Genomic DNA, 16787 nt, shown 5'->3' with positions numbered 1-16787 from the left:
CTCCCTGTGTTCCCGTGGCTTTCCTCTGGGTGCTCCCATTTCCTCCCACAGTCCAAAAACATACGTTAAGTTACAATAAGTTCATTGGATTCTGGGAAAATTGGCCCTGGTGAGAGAGCGCGTGTTTGTGTCTGTGTGTGCCCTGCGCTGGACTTTCAAATCCAATCTGTAATTGCTCCGCCGAAGTGTAACAATAAAGAGATACAATAAGGAATCAAGAAAAGGAAAGAAGAACACCCCTTCAGTAAATAAGATGTCTTCTGTTTCTTTTTTATCTACCTAAGGAAGGAAGAGCCTGACTGATTCCTCGAAAGAAATAGCAGCGAGTTCAAAGAGCTATTAGCTCCTTGCTTTCATGCCAATCAGATACCATCACACGCGGCAATAAAGCCTCAAGTTGTCTTTGAAAACACCCGAACTCCATACTAATGAGGAAAGAAACCCTTCAGCAAAAAAAACATTCACAATTTATTCAGGAATGGGCGCAATTTCTCTTCTCTACATCTTACTTACTATTAATCTCATCTCTGCTCATTGTACCTATTGATCCCTAACACTGAGCATCACAGCGGGAACAATTTAGTTTAGAAAGAATAATACTTTGCCAGCAGGGTTACAATACAGTACAAATACACTACAAAGACAGCTATTTTCAGTAAAAAGACAGCTATTTTCTCTTTTCCTACATTCAATGTAAAGGATACATTTTACTGTAGTTTGCTCAATCTTGAATCACAAGACTATTACACCATTTTTTTTCACAGGATATTTTAAACTTCTGTAAATTGAGTTGTTTTTATTCTCTTTTCTGACTTTAATACTATCATACAGTATATCCCTGTGCTCCTTAGGTTCCATTTTACCAAGTCCATGGGCACTAGTCACAGCATAAAGTATTTAAGCACACAAGGCCAAGGAAGAAAAACAACTATAAATGGCAAAAGAGGTATGTTCCTTTCCCTGTAACAATTTCATAGCAAGCACTCACACCAGGAGTATCATAATTAAAGAATTTATGATAAGATATGGACCTTTATAAACTTTGAAATGGAACATGTATTTCGAGATGACAGCATAAGGCTTTGGTAAGTGGACAAAATATCCTCTCTGACAGCCGGTGAGGAGAGAGTGATGATGTACAATGAACACACATCTTTCTCTCTTCATAATTAACTTCATGACATGGACTCACAGAACCAGCTTCTGTAGTAAAAACCCTGAGTGTATGAACTAAATGCGTAAACCAGAAATCTTGTGAAAAACAGTTCACACGATCAGACAGTTCCACTCGACCTCAAACAGCCAAAGCCGTGATCCTGCCTGCTCTTTTTAACGAACGTTGAAGTCCTGAGATTAAAACTACGACTACGACTACGACTACTCAATATAGCCTTAATTCCAGGTTCTCTCAAGGTCCGAGCTTCAGTTTTAAAATCACAGCTGATTTTAGCCCCACTGGGCTAAAACCACGCTTAAAACCCGTGACAGTCATTTTGTGGAACACACTACCGATAACAGCTTCTAAAAGAATGAATCCTAAAATCCTAACTGGCTCTTTTTTCACTGCTTGCTGAAAGTCCGGAAGCTTATTAGCACCAAGGAGAAAAAAAAAATTTTGCTTTTAAACAAGATAATAGTGCATTCAAACGAGATACCTTTGCTCTCGGAGAAATAACTTTTCTATTTTGTGCCAGACTGATATACTCATACCAGTATATTTAAGAGAAATCTCAAGACAACATTGCAGACTCACCTAAACCTTTTTCAGAACATAAATTTCACAAGAGAGAATTCTAGAACCAGTCGGGTTGACTGCAGCTGCATTTCCAATAAGACAATCAAACCCTAGATTTCCTTTCCAAACTGAAAAAATAAGAAATCTCTGAAAGGACATAAATGTGATTTGTGCCAGTTGTTTTGGCATAGTTCCTTAAAGCCAAAAATGTGGACAACGTGATATAATTGTGAAATTCCAAACTTTTTCCGTCCTTCAATAAACATCAGAAGAAGAGGTCTACAGAACAGGACAGAAGGGGTCAGGATTAATCCTCTAGCAGGATAAGAGAAGGTCTCAGAAGACAGACAGTGTTTACTACTGTATCTTCACCCAGGAAGAAAAAAGTGCCGTACGTGGCCAGGAACCAGAATGTCAATTAGCCACCGGAACGGGTAACAACAGGATTTTTTTTCATGCTTGAGATGGCGTGCTAAAGGAATGCTGGTTCTTGGGTAAAATATCAGTAGGGAACAGGGCCTGTCACCATGGAAACTAGAGACACTGGGTAACCAGCATTGGGCTTGTTCTGGGCCACTGTTTGTACACGTGAGGGAATGACCGTGGTCTCAGGGCTATCCCGCCCTTTGATGAGAACGTAGCTAATCTCTGTTAGACACTGACAGCCCTGCCTGAACCCATTTTCAGATTAGCTCCTGCAGCCTGGTTTGTCCAGCAGTGCTAGAGGCACTAATCTGCAGACGCTTGCTCTGGCCTGAAAAGTGTGGGGAATGATGTCTGCCTACAACTCACGTGGGTGAAATGGCTTGTTTAATAATGGCAGAAAATATGGACCTGCATATCAGGCAGGTCAAAATGCAGAATACAACAGGGTTGGGAAGTGGTCTTTTAGATTTCTAAAACCACAAGTGGTTTTGAGCTCTGATCTGACCCATGCTTGGTTTCAGACATTTTGAATTTATACACAGTTAAAAACAATCCTGTTGCTGTCTTGTATAATAGTTCTGGAAACTCGACAACTTTTAACTAATTCAAGGAGCAACGCCACCCAATAATTAGGGCAACAAAACAAAGAGATGCATATTATTCTGGGTTTTGAAAGACTGAAAACAGTATTTTGCATAGTCTTTTTTTTCTTAAATCAACACTACTAAACAAGAAGGAACTGCAAGACAGCTGATGTCATAGTACAGATTTCTAATGAAAGCACATGAATGTAACAAGCTTAGGCAACTGATCCTTGAAAACAGAAACGAATGATTCTTTACCAGCTGGGCCTTTCAAAAAATAAGATTTTACGGCTAGGCATTGCTACCTCACAAACACAACAGCAAGCAAGTCCTTTTCAAAAGCACTGATAATCCTTCCACGGTATTACAGATTGTAATTGAAAAATGTGGTTTGGACAAAAAAAAACACGGAAATTAATTTTGTGCATAAGAGTGGATTTTCTGTGGGACTGCAGGAGATTTCGAAGTGGGTGATAGCTTCTAAACTAAAATAGGTTTCAGCTCGTCAAAGAGACTTTTTTAACACAGCACCAAGTACTGGCTAGATTTTTCTAATGAGCAACTATAACAGGTAACCACAGATACCAGCAAACTGAAGAATGCCTTACTTAACACTGCCTCCACTGGCCAGGCAGGGCAAGAACTAAATAAAATAATAATTGGTAATGCAGCTGACAGTTGTTAACTTAGCATAAAATATCACCTTATGGTACCACAGGGAAAGGAAAGGCCTTGGTCATTTTAAAATAAAAATAAACTCAAGGGAGTCACCTGCGCATTATCATTAAGTACTGTACCTTCCTTTGCAGTACTACATAAGTTCTGAAATACATGCGCAATACTGTTTCCAGCAAAAGCTAAATACCATGTATCTTAGTTTGGATGTTTTGCTTTGCATTGCCCAATATCTGCCAAATGATTTGAGCAGTGTAACACAAGCACAGACAAAAGCCTGGTTTACGTAAAGTGAAATAGTCCTTGAAGGCAGAATAAAGCAGTGCTTGCGACTACGAGTTTTGCTGTTGATCACAACGGAAAAAAAAACAACAGGAAAAAAAAAAGGAGTACAGCAAGTCCTGAAAACTTTGTGAGCATAAGACGTGAACAGATTTTCTAAACCAATAAAATTCAGTTAAAATTGAAACCAATTTTCTAAACCAAAATGTGGCACTTGCACTGGAGATAAACTTCAGTGCCTAAAAGACAAACTCTGCACAGAGCACAAGAGCATGAATGTTTGGTAGTCAAAACATTTTCACACTGAGTTTTGTCATAGTTTAACTGAACTGAAACCCTCTACTAAACAAGGCTCTGCATCAGTGGCACCTTGACCTCAAATGAGGAGGACATGTTATTTTTAGCTCTTAAAGAACTAATTTGTTTAAAACAAAAATCAATAACAACTATATAGCTTATGTGTTCTTATGTAGTTCTTTTCAACAATTATAAATGAATCAGGTGAAAGGGGAACTGCAGTCCCAATTTCTCAGACTGGTTATTAAATCTCGGTAACAAAATAAATTCACTGACGTGCTAGGCAAAAAATCTCACAAATTTTGAATTAAGCACAAAATCGTAAACCTTGTGAAATCACTGTGACGTGATGCGGCCCTTCCTGCTCACTAGTCACTGTAATGACTTATATAATGTGACGTACGAGCGAATAAGAACAGGCTGTACCGTACCGGAGAAATGTTCCAACGTGATCTGCATGCAGAGTTAACAAGCAAGTTGTATTCGTCGTCTTGAAATCAAGAGCAACATTTCTACGGGATTAAAATATTCACAAGCCTGCTGGCTCTACAATCTGATAGGGGCCGCGGCACGTCACTGGAAGTTTTGTTGGCTCATTCCGAATCACGGACAACGACAGAAATATGGCGTCTTGCCCACAGTACCTGGAAATTGCGGCTATTTCCGCGATGGAAAGTTACGGCGCACATTCGACTTCTCCTGCCGTTTGAAATGCACTCGTCGGTGCCGATTCTTTCTAACCCCGAAGTCTAAAAATGGCGTCGCAGTTCCCCTTTAAATCGTGTAAATATGACACCCCCCCCGAACGGGAGACCCGGTCGCACCTTCGCTCCTGGCCGAACAGCCGGACCACCTCCTCGCGGCCGGGGCTGCGGGTTCGGGACCTCTGCTCCAGCCGCTTCTTCTCCACGCGGAAGGCCTCGCGGTGGCTGATCCTCCTGGCTTTGGGCACGTCGGCCAGGCAGGCGTACTCCCGGCCGCCTCTGCCCGGCCGCCCCGCCGGCTCCCCCCTGCCTCGCCCCTCCCAGCTGGCCCCGCTGGTCTGCGTGGTGCTGCTGGCCTCCGAGTCCAGGGAGCTCTGGGAGGAGCTGATGGTGGAGGAGCCGTTGGAGTAGAGGGGACCTGGGGAGAGGAGAGGGTCGCTGCACTCCGGAGAGCGGCAGGGGGGGGTGGCCAGGGGGTCCGCGTCTGGGGAACTATACCTGTGGGGGCCGCCGGGGCTGGTGGGGGCCGCCAGGGGCAGCTGCTGAGGGGGCTGGGTCTTCTCCGGCTTGGGCTTCTCCAGGGAGAAGTAACCACTTTCTACACGTGCCTTCCGCCCGCTGGGCGCCGCGCCTCGGTCTGCTTCGGGGCAGAGGGAGAAAAGAGGAGTGGGCCAAGGTGAGAAAGGGTGACCGGTTGGAAAGCGCCTACTCTATCTGAAAGAGCCTTCACTTCCGCCCTGCCCTCTGTCCACCACCGCCTCCCTAACCTCAGCTGTCCCAGACACCAGAAGTACAGCAGCAGAGAACGTGTGTGAGACATTACTCTAGAAAACCAGGTGTGTGAACGTACACCGCCGATGTACCCATCAGCGGATTTCGGATTCCAAACCGCCAGTTCGGCGATGTGTTTCAGAAACGAAACTGTTGCAGAAGAATGTGACCCCCGTTCTATAGACCTTCAAAGAATCCTGGAGGCGAATGCAAACACCATTAATCAGGGATTTGAAAGGCCCCCTGTCACTGAGGTGATCCTTCAGGTCAAACACACCTGACTCCAGCTAATCTCATCATGGGAAACTTTCCCTTTTCAACAGGAAGTAACATCCCGCAAGGTCACGGCTCTGAACATTTTAGAGCTTTTATTCAATCACAGTCTTTTCAACCTTCATGTATAAAACAGGTCAGAATAATTGAGAGTATCTTAGAACCTGGAGAGTAGAAAGGAACAGGCCTTCTGAGGAAGCCTGTAACATTAAAACAAGGTCTCGCACTCCAGAAAAAAGTAAACATAAATTTAATTCCAAATAATCTTACAGGAATTAATGTGTGATACTCTGCTGGGCATTGCTGCATACAGTGAAGTATCCTATAGAAGTCAAACAGTAAATTACTTTTTGAACCTCAGCTGTTGTGAGTATAAAAATGAAAGATGGCTACATAAAAACAGTTCCCAGGATTTTTTTGTAGGAAAATCGTGCTTCAACATTGAATCACTTAGATGGGCAATTTCTTCCGTTATCTGTCCTTTAGAATATAGTATATATTTTATCCCGAAAGAGGTGTTTAGCAATTTACATCACACCAAAAGCCCTGGATAACCACTGGTTTACTGCTGAATGATGACAGAAGTGGATACGCTGAATACCTTGAACTGACCTCATGGAGCTCTATTTTGTGGGAGGTGATTTCCTTATTTAAAAATTATAGCTATCCATCTGCCTCATCAGGAACAAGGCGGGAATACACTCTGGATGGGACAGCAGTCTATTGCAGGACACACAAAGACACAAACACGGACATGCAGATACACACATCAGATACCAATTAACCTACCAGTATGTGTTTAGACTGTGGGGAAAAAACCGGGGCACCCAGAGGAAACCCCCATAAACAAGGGAAGAACATACAAACTCCACACGTTAGCACCCCAGGAACTGAACCCAGGGCACCAGCCATGTAAGGTAGCAATGTTAACCACTGTGCCATAATGCCGCCCATCATAACTACTATTTCAGACAAAATCTTTGCAGATGTGACTTAATAAAGCAACATACTGTAAAATGCCATGATAAACAACTAAACTTTTGGTTGTGCAGACATCTTCAGAATCATCGCATTTTTTACTTTTCAGCGCCAATTCATCATTACTTACTGTAGCACATGCTGATGCAGCTCTCCACTTGAACCTGATTAATTCAGGACATGTAGAACTCGCCTGAAAAAAAATCTATGCCTAAGAAGGAGCCTCATTAAATCTGGTTTAGGATAGGCCATGCGTAATACTGTACTTAACATTCCTCATATGCCTCTCTTATTTATCTACTGTTTTCCCTTAAAGACTATGCAGGATGCAGATAGAATGGAAAGACAACAGGACACAATGCACTTAACCATTTTGTAAAACATGCTGGGAGAAAAGACCCATTCCTTCTGTTGTAATCACCACTTCTTTCATAAAAAATAGAAAATAATCTCCAGTCATTTATAAAAGCTGCAAGACAACGGATGATTTCTCTGTTGCTGTGCCTATAAACCGACAGAAATTACTACCGTATATTGACATCTTAGTTCCATGCAGGGGCTCCTTATTTAGAAGAAAAAAAAGAAGAATCCTATGATGAAAACTTTTGGACACAGATTTAAAGAAAATAGGTGTTTTAAGATCCCGCTGAGCTCCAAATCTAAGAGTCTTTGCTGACATCTAATTGGGATTATCCTGGAGTCCTAAAGCCTTGAGCAGGTGTTTTATCCTGGGTTTGAGAAAGCAGAGCTGCCTGTTTTCTAGCTAATAGCAGACAGGTGTGAGCATTAGCCACCTTCACAACTGATTAGCAGTTCTCTGTTCAGCCAGAATCATGATTGAAACTGTGTGTTATTTCAATCGACTAGCTGTGACCCTGCCTAAGCCTTCAGTCCTGTTGCCACAGACTTTGGGTCAAGTTTAACTACCATTATAATTACAGCTACTTCAGTAACATATGCTAAAATGACAACTACTGTACAGCGACAATGTGTTCAATTACAGCTGCAGATACAGTAGCTGATTTTCCTATTACCCAGGGACATGGGTAATTTTTTTTATTGCATTAACTTTATTTAATTTACTTAATTAAAATGTAGGAGCATAAAAAAATAAGAACCAAAGGAGGCCATATGGCCCATCTAATCCATTTGATAGATAGTAGTTAATTGATCCAAGAATCACCTGTACTTAAAAGAAAGCAAGGTAACATAAGCTAAAAGATGTGCTCAGGATCATCTACAGTACCATGCATTGTAACTGCAATTTCAGGTAATTATATTCCAAACTTTTTAAACTGCAGATTTTTTTTCCTTTCCTTTATTTCCAGTTTGTACTGCTACCATACATCTTTTACAATTACTTTTGGATAATGAGAAAATTAGCAACGGAATGTATTTCTTTCAGAAGGAATATGGTTCTGAATCCTTGAATCGCTTAAAAATCACTAGCAAATACGGCACTTAAAAAAAACGTTCAAACGTTTGTGCCAGTGAAAAGCTTCCTAAATGCAAAGGCTTGAAGAACTCTCAAGACAGTTGGATGGTTTTCAATTACAGCTGCCACCCACTTTTAAGCACAATGAATTCCATTATTGTTTTTTCCACTTGTGAAAAAAGTTAAAACTGTGACTTCTGAAGCACCTGTCAGCCATCTGGTTTTTCCCCAATCACTTTGGCTTCGACCAAAGAAAGCTCAACATAAACAACTCAACAACACTTGCAAGGCTTGTATTATCGCCTGGGACACAACTGGGATATGAACCTGACGGTGTCATGTCCTCATTAGCACCACCAGGCTGAACAACCAGTCTAGACTGTTCTGCGCAATGAGGATGTTAGGTTTTTTTTTTATTGAGCATGAAGGCACCACAAAGCAGTCCCGGGGTCAGCTAAGACTGCCCAGTTTTAGACGCCAAATTTCGCCAAAAAGAAAACTTTTTTCAGAAGTTAAACATTTCATTTAGAACTGGATGAGAACGAAGCGGCCCACAAAGAATTAACAAGAAACCCGACACCCGTTTTTTGTGCTAATGTCCCATCCGGAGTGAGTTTTTGAACACGACAGAAACCCAGGATAAATTCCAACTTGCCAGTAACTTCAGCTACAAGATGACTATAATCTTCAGCGGGTTTTTCTTTTTTAAGGAGTGTATGTTTTCTAATTTAACGCACCCGTCGCGTCTTATTTAAAAAAAGAAAATATCGGCACGACGCATAGCGACCCAGTATGAAAACAAAACGGGGCTCATTCACAAAGCATGTGAAGCACTTTCCTGCCTTCCTTGTGTGCGTCAGCCTCCTTTTAAGATTCAAGACAATGGTTCTTTTTATTATTTGTGTTTCTGTTTTTCCGAGAACAAGAAGATATTATTCCATACTGGGATTCTAGATTTCCGGATAGTTGGAATAAGCTGATACTCTTCCTTGTCAGGGGCTCAGTTCTGCTGCTGGTGGAATTCGAGCGAGTCGAGTCGGATCGGAACCGTGCGAGGCTCAATGCCATTCGGCGGTCTTGACGCCTCTTACCTTCTCTGGCCGCGGCTGAAGGGGCGCTCTGGGAGGGGCAGGCCTGGCTCAGCTGGCTGAGGCAGGAGGCACTCCGGCTGCAGGGGATGACCCTCATGTCGCCCCTCCTCTCCTCCTGCCAGAGGGTGGACTTGCTGGCCGGCACCTTCTCCACGGAGGGGATGCTGGGAATGGCGCTGTTGCTGGTCACCGCCACCTTGGCCGGCCCGGGCTCCTGTGAGGGGATGAGAAGTGGGAAACTGCTCAGCACATGGACTTTTGGGAATCTGGGGGGCCAGACAGACAGGCTAAGCAATCCTATTGGGTTGTGGGCAAAGCACCCTCTAAGCTGCACAAACAGCTTCTTGCTATTCCTCAGGTGTCGCTCTGATCCCCTGTAAAGCTGTGTGTATGTGCTGCAATCCCGCTAAGAACACTTATGGTAATTCGACTGATTCACCATCTGACACAGGGCTCTTAATCAGGCTTGTGAAGAGGGATTATACCTTACAGTAAGACAACAGTTGCTACTACACTGGGAAGAAGGAGACATCATTTCAGCATTTAAACAAAAAATCGTGTTGTTTTTAAAAGTTTCTTTTGGCCACTCTGTACTGAATACATCAGGCCTGATTAGGGTCCTGTCCATGTCGATATGTGCTCTCCTTACAGAATAAGCAGAAGGTAACCTGGTTTGGGTTCATCACAGAGGATTCTTTTCCAAACTTTTTACAGCACGAAGACTCACAGTAAAGAGCGGCTGTTTGCAAATAAAAACACTAAGGCTTATATCTAAATATGACTTTTTAGATAAAGTTAAAAGCAGTTCAGTGTGTGCTCGTCAACATTCATCTGCTTTGTAAACTTAATTATAAAAATGTTTTTTTATAATGCATTGGTCTCCTTCAGAGTGCAATAAAGATTAAGTGTCTGCGCCTGATTTCGATGTCACCTAACATCCACAAAATTAATTACTCTGAGCTCAGCTTTACTCCTCTGTTTTATTTGCTAATTAAATTAACTTGGGAGACCAGGTATTTGACTCCCATTTAGAACGGGTAATTACAGCATGACAGTTCTGGGGATTATGACTTCTCGGATGAATAAGGAGTCACAAATCACAGGCCCCATACTGTCTATTTTAAATTTTCAGGATAAATCACAAGAACGTTCATCCTGGATGGAGTTGAGGTGCGTTCAAGATGCCTGGAGGCGTCTGATGAGGCACAGAGAGGAGAAACAATGCTCTTCTCAAGCAGGTAACACAAAACCTTATGATTACATTTCAGTTAAAATGTGAAGGATGAATGAAGCATTTATTAGCTTTTGAACTATCAGATGCAAATGTTTAGGAATAACAGAAGACACGCTGGTAAGAATATAAAATGTAGAGTTTATTATATAGAGTTTATCTCTGATGCCATTGTTCATTATCTGATCTGTTAAGAAAGCAGAGACAGCAGAGAATACTCCTTTAATGTCACCTATATCACGTATCCGATATGAATCTCAAAATCCACCCCGTTTTACCATTTTACTATTTACTATAGGGTTTAGTTTGCATTAAAAACTATAATATTAGACTATGCTAATTATTTTTTTCCTATACATATGTACCTTTTACTTTTACAATGTATAAGTCTACAAACTTTCACATCGCCTTCAAAGCTAACCAAAGATAATTCGAAGACCCGTACAACTGTTGGCTAATTGTTATGATCCACATACCAGAATTTCCTGGATGTCAACAGACCTACACCTTTTAACAAACTCAATTAAAAATATCCAATTTTCACTACTTATTTCCAACAAACACTGAACTCTTCAGGTATCAGGTTTTTCCAATTAAACAGATGTTAATTTGAAATTTTCATTTGGACGTTTCAGAAGAAAAAAAAAAACAGGAGTGTGCTGGTCTCCTAAACAAGATTTTGTTCCTAAATCAATCTACAGTCAAAAGTCTGTCAATCAAATCTTATAAATCAAATTGTTAATTAAAGACCACATACAGCAACATTTTATGAAACAAATACAAGTAAAAGGTAAGAATCAACTTGAAAACCAAACCTGTATGCTCCTCTGTTCAGAAATGCTTTATTAAGTGAAGGATCTCCAACACAAATTCAGGGTCAAATGACAGTAATCCTGGCACGCTAGGTGAGGACAAACACACTGCGTCTTTGGCCTCTGAAAGGCTTGAGTACAGACTCCCTCAGGCCAATTAGACAATGCCGAACACTGTCCCTATGGCAACCAGCTGTTTCACCGCTGTACAAAAGGCCGACATGTCAATGATGTACCTCCTGAAGAGAAACTCAAGACAAGAATCTGCTACAACATAGACAGTGAGCCTGGAAGAATGCAGCTTCTCAGCAAGTGAGGGATAAGAAATGAGAGAAGCATGTGCAGTTAATTAAACTCCTTTTCCCTGGAGTTGCAAGTCGCCCACACATCTTGCCTGTCCTCTTCTAACAGAATTCCCTCTTGACACCCTAGAATAATGGCTCTTCAAATACTACTGCAACAGAAAACACTTTGAGGTTTTCCTTTAGGAGTAACATATTAAAGCACAGCTCGTTTGAGCTGGCCAGTTAATATGAACTGAGGACAGGACAGGAGCCTAAACCTGTCAGACCTTCTCTCCCTTCTTAAAACTTGTACAACGTTCGCTTAAAAAAAGTAATTCCACTTATCTGGGGATCAGAAGCAACTGTTTATATTTCTGTGAACTGAACAAAAGATAAATGCTTTGAATGTACCGTAAGCGACCACAGTGTGGGGAAGGGAACACTAAAATGGTTCAAACTGGTGGTGAGTAATTCCATTTTAGTGTCAAAGGTGGACAAGCTCTTTACACAATTAAATTCGCATTAATGGCCAAACACAAAAAACCATCTCGCAGGGCATGTAGCCAATCCAAACAGTCAGCACACGCTCAAAAAGTGGAAGAACAAATCGGCTCAGAATCCGCCAGGCCTTCTTTCTTCCTTTACTTCGAGTCAATGTGTGCGTCTCGCGCAGCGCCTCACTCATCATAAATGTGATTTTTTTCTCCCTGGTGTCAAAGGCAATCGTTTACCGCTCTCACAGACAGATGCCTGAATGAACCTTTTTTTTCATGTGGCGTAGCACGTTTTCACCGGTCATTCCCCTTCGACTCCCATGATCCTCCAGCGCGTCTGCTGCGATTCCCTCCATTTCCCACTCTAACCTCAACGTGACGTACCAATTAGGCATCTAACGATCTCAAGGAAAACAAAATCCCTTCAGTGGGAAATCGACAATGACTCTGAGAATGTAATTTTCTTTCCACAAGCCAAACAATATAATTACATGTACAATATTGAGTTCATTATTTAAAAATATTTTCACTTCTATGTCAGTTATGATTCATTAGTTGCATTAAGCTATTATAATTATGCTTTAATTTAAGATCATGATTGTAATTTGTTCACCAAAGCTGCAACAGCATTGGTAATTACCCAAGCATAACAATTCAATGATAACTTTTGAATTATTACTCCCAAAACAAATTTAAAGTGCCTGACGTACAGGGGATCCAGTTCCTCCCTCACTGAAGTGCAGCCCCACCTGGGTGATGCACGGCAGCCATTCTTTGAGTTCAATCAAGGAAAACATTAAGGAAGGCCAAATATTCAAACCTAAAACGGGAATTAGCCAGGACTCAAAGTTTAACGCCCCTACTGGTGTGAAGAGGGTTATGGGATGTTTAAAAACCAGGCAGCCTGGTCTCCCATTTTATTTCTCATCCGAAAGAAGCAGTGTCCCAGCAGTGTCCCGGGACACCATACTGCCTGAAAGTTCAGGTCAAGTTGGCAGAGTCCCACCTGCTGTTCCACCAACACAGCTTATAACATCAGCCTTGAATTCTCAAGACTGCTGAGCAGGCCCGGCCTTGCTTCTGAGATCTGACAAGATCAGGCTACAAGAAAACAAATGCACTGCAACAGCTGTTATCAAGCCAACTTAAAATAAGTCTAAATGTGAATAGTTTTAAACTTAAGTGAAAAAATCTGAGGGCTCAAAACAGGCACTTGTGATAGTGGATAATCTCGGGTTGATCGCACGCCCTCCATGACAGTGACAACTCATTCGAATGTCTGCCCTATCAACTTTCGATGGTACCATCTGTGCCTACCACTGTGACCACAGGTAACGGGGAATCAGGGTTCGAATCCAGAGAGAGAGCCCAAGAAACGGGGACCACATCCAAGGAAGGCAGCAGGGGTGCCAATTTCCTACCACCGGGTCAGGGAGGTCGGGACGAAAAATAACAATACAGGGCTCTTTCCAGTGACTCCAGCTCCAACAGGGTATATTAAAATGGCTGCAGTTAAAAAGCTCGTAGTCAGATCTTGGGATTGAGCTGGAGGTCCGCCACAAGTCGAGTTATCGCCCGTCCTAGCCCCTCTTAGCTGAGTGTCCCGTGGGGTCTGAAGCGTTAAGTTTGAAAAAATTAATCTATATCAGGACATTCAGCAATGATGCTACAGCTCTTGCTCACAAGTTTTTAACCCATCTTGCTATGAACCAGAATGTCATCTGGGCTTTTCCCCAAGGACACCAGAGTTGGTTGCAATGACAGAGCTGGGTACTGTAGCTGCTTCCAGGAACCCCAGAGCTCTTTGTGCAAAGATCACCAACTCTTCTTCTCTCCCATTGAGGTTCCAAATGCTCTTTATTTGCTTTGATTTAATGAAGCAGACTTTGGATTTACTGTACGGCGATCCTACATGCAACAGGCGCCCCAACTTTCAACACCTTCAAGCCCTTCAAGGGACTGCAGGTTTGAAAGTGTTCCTGTCTTGTTGAGTTGAATTCTACTAGTTCATTAGCAGCTTGCGGAAACTCTCTGCTTATATTAACCATATGAATAATCATTTCATTACTGGACAGCAAAATATTAAAGCTTTCTGAAGAACTAGAAACTAAATTCACCACATCAAGATTTTTATTTTGTGGGTGGGGGGGGGTTGTGTTCACATTTTTTCTGTAGTGATTTAGAGATTTAGCCATCATGATCATTTTTATTAGTTGACTCAAAAATTAGTCATGCAAGGTCTAGTAAGTATAACAAAGCAGAGCAAAATAAAAGGGAAGAAAAATGATGGAAAGGAGTTTTATAAAAGGCAATATTAAATCGCATATTAGAATTGCTTTTTTTTTTGCTCGTGTCAGAAGTCCAGATGTTCCTGTCTATCTAGGCCTAACGTGTTTTTGCTCTGCTGCAAATTCTTGACAATACTGTTTCACAAAGCGAGATAAGCTGCCACCTGGAGTACAAAGTCTTTGTAAACAGAGACTGTTGTTTAATAACATACTTTCAAAAATGTCAATGAAAAGCTCAATACTCTTGACAATGGCTTTCAAACGCCTGAGTTCTATGTTTTCCCCTGGAGCAAACCCAACAAAGACCACCTGATAAACGAGTGTCTCAACTTGCCCTTTCATTCAAAGCTTCAAAGTAGATGAGTCATCTCAAGCCTTTAAATTTATTTTTAAATGATTTTGATAACTTTGGCCAACGTGAGCTATTTCTTTACGTGTTATCCATATTTCAAGCTTTTCCCACTCCTACCAAAATCTTTTTCTAGCTGACATGTTTTCTTGACTGTACTTCAGAAGAAATCCCAAGCCACAAAGGTACTTTGTCGTAATACTATCTTGAATTACTTCAGAGTGTGTAGGCTTAATAGCAGGTACAGTATGTCACTGTTTCCATCTAATTATATTAGGTGTTTCTTTTCCACAGTTGTAAAAGTCATCTTATACGATGTGAAGGTTTTTGGTTCCCAGTTAAAGGACAATCTGGAGTTGTAGCTGCAGGCACAATATTGCAATAGCTTTTGCAATGAAGGAGAGTTATCTCCACTACATAGACTGGACCAGTGCATTACAAAGCCCCTTAAATTAGTGTCACAAGCACCCTAAGGAAGTGTAAGCAAATGTCACCCCAAATCACCGGGCGCACAGCAGAGTGTCCCATCAAAACACATTAGAAAAACCGCAGAAAAAATCAATACAGAAGTGCATGCCAAGAAGTGATTAATATTGTTTTTAACGGGATAAACAAGCAAAGCTATGCATTTGGCACACTATTCATTTCCACCCAAACACCAGTTGAAAATCAGCACAAAAAAAACAATATTTTTTTTGCTTTCAAAGAGTTGCACTTACGAGATGCCCGTTCATTTTTTCCGGCGACAGCGGAGCAGTGGTGTGCGGACCCTGTCGATGACAACGAAGATCAGCCTCCTGCGCCAGAATCGACTCTCAGAAATCAAGCAGGAGCCACTTACTGAGTGCCGTTGGTGTTCTATTCCAGATTATTTACATTAAAGTATGGGCCCTGTTTGTATTTATACCTTGAGATACATTTTATTTTTGTGAAACACACAGCACTGCTGTTTTCTGACAGTACGTACAGTACGTGGGACCAGCAGCCAAATGTAGCAATACTGAAGCCTGCAGAGACCGTAGAAACAAAAAATTTAAAACGGAGGTACATATGTAACTGAACCTATTACAGACGTTGTATGTGAAATCTGCTATTCATGGGGTAACCTTCTCTAAAGAATGACCCCTCCAAACACATTGCACTACAGGCAATTTGCTTAAGTTCCCTCCAGCAGTTCAACAAGAGAAAGATCCAAATGAGATATAAGGGCTGGGGGTAGGAAAATGAAAGATTCATGGCTTCAAACCAATCAGGATTGACAATAACAGAATATACAAGTTTTCATGAACTCCGGTAAAGTTTGCTGCTAAATACTATCAAAGCAGTAAACTTCATTCTACGAAATCAAATTTCAGTGTGTATGAAGTCAAGCTTACAGAAATATTTATGCTGCACTTGAATATGCACTTTTCTTTCTGTACGAGTTGGCCCACTTTAATCTGATTGGCACCTATGCCTTCTCCAAAATCAAATGAGCTGTCAAACACGAATGCACTTCTTGCACACTGCAGGGTTATCTTGTACTGCATAAAAAACTTTCCATGGTGTTTCACCTACTGCAGTAATGTGGTGGGATTCATACTCCACGTTTTGGGGTTCTAACACATAATTACTGTGTTTTAACCTCCTTTCACAGTGCTTTCTGAACAAGATATCATGCAGCTGATCTGTCCCACTGTGTGTACTTGCATTAATGAGGAGAGAATGGAGGATTAAGAAATGAAGTGGTTTCTTATGCAGAAGTGTTAAATAATGTTTTTTTCAGTATTAAGCTCAATTTAAAGGGAAACTGCAGTGATATTTTTATGTTTTAGGGTTAGAAAGAATCAGCACTGATGTGTGCATTTCAAACCACAAGGAAAGAAAAACAGACAGTAACTTGTAAAACCTCCAATATACATCACAAAATAAGACATGATTTCCAGATAAGTGCAGCGTCATATTCTGAGATTCAATACAAGGCACCAAAACGTCTGGTGATGTGATGCAGTCTTATTACACTGTAAAGAAGAAGGCTTGTGAATGCAACTCTTCCAATAGAATACTACTTGTTAACTCTACATGCAGATCACATTGGA

The 16787-nt window shown here is 41.5% G+C and overlaps 1 protein-coding gene across 11 annotated transcripts in view; it reads right to left on the bottom strand.

The window, feature by feature from the left end:
• si:ch73-103b11.2 (myosin phosphatase Rho-interacting protein) overlaps positions 1 to 16787 on the bottom strand; it is a 173720-nt gene that overhangs the window by 37067 nt on the left and 119866 nt on the right. For 8 of the 11 annotated variants that reach the window (XM_015359910.2, XM_015359908.2, XM_015359911.2 and 5 more), the window contains 3 exons: positions 15429 to 15479; positions 9252 to 9465; positions 4824 to 5343 (listed from right to left, as the gene is read on the bottom strand). In XM_015359910.2, the coding sequence (XP_015215396.2) occupies positions 4824 to 5343; positions 9252 to 9465; positions 15429 to 15479 (785 nt within the window). The remainder of the gene's footprint in view (positions 1 to 4823; positions 5344 to 9251; positions 9466 to 15428; positions 15480 to 16787) is intronic. The other 3 variants (XM_015359909.2, XM_015359913.2, XM_015359912.2) reach the window with 3 other exon arrangements.

This window comes from Lepisosteus oculatus, chromosome 19 (assembly GCF_040954835.1).
Source record: "Lepisosteus oculatus isolate fLepOcu1 chromosome 19, fLepOcu1.hap2, whole genome shotgun sequence".
In the NCBI taxonomy this organism is placed as follows: Eukaryota; Metazoa; Chordata; class Actinopteri; order Semionotiformes; family Lepisosteidae; genus Lepisosteus; species Lepisosteus oculatus.
This window is presented reverse-complemented; position numbering and strand designations above follow the sequence as displayed.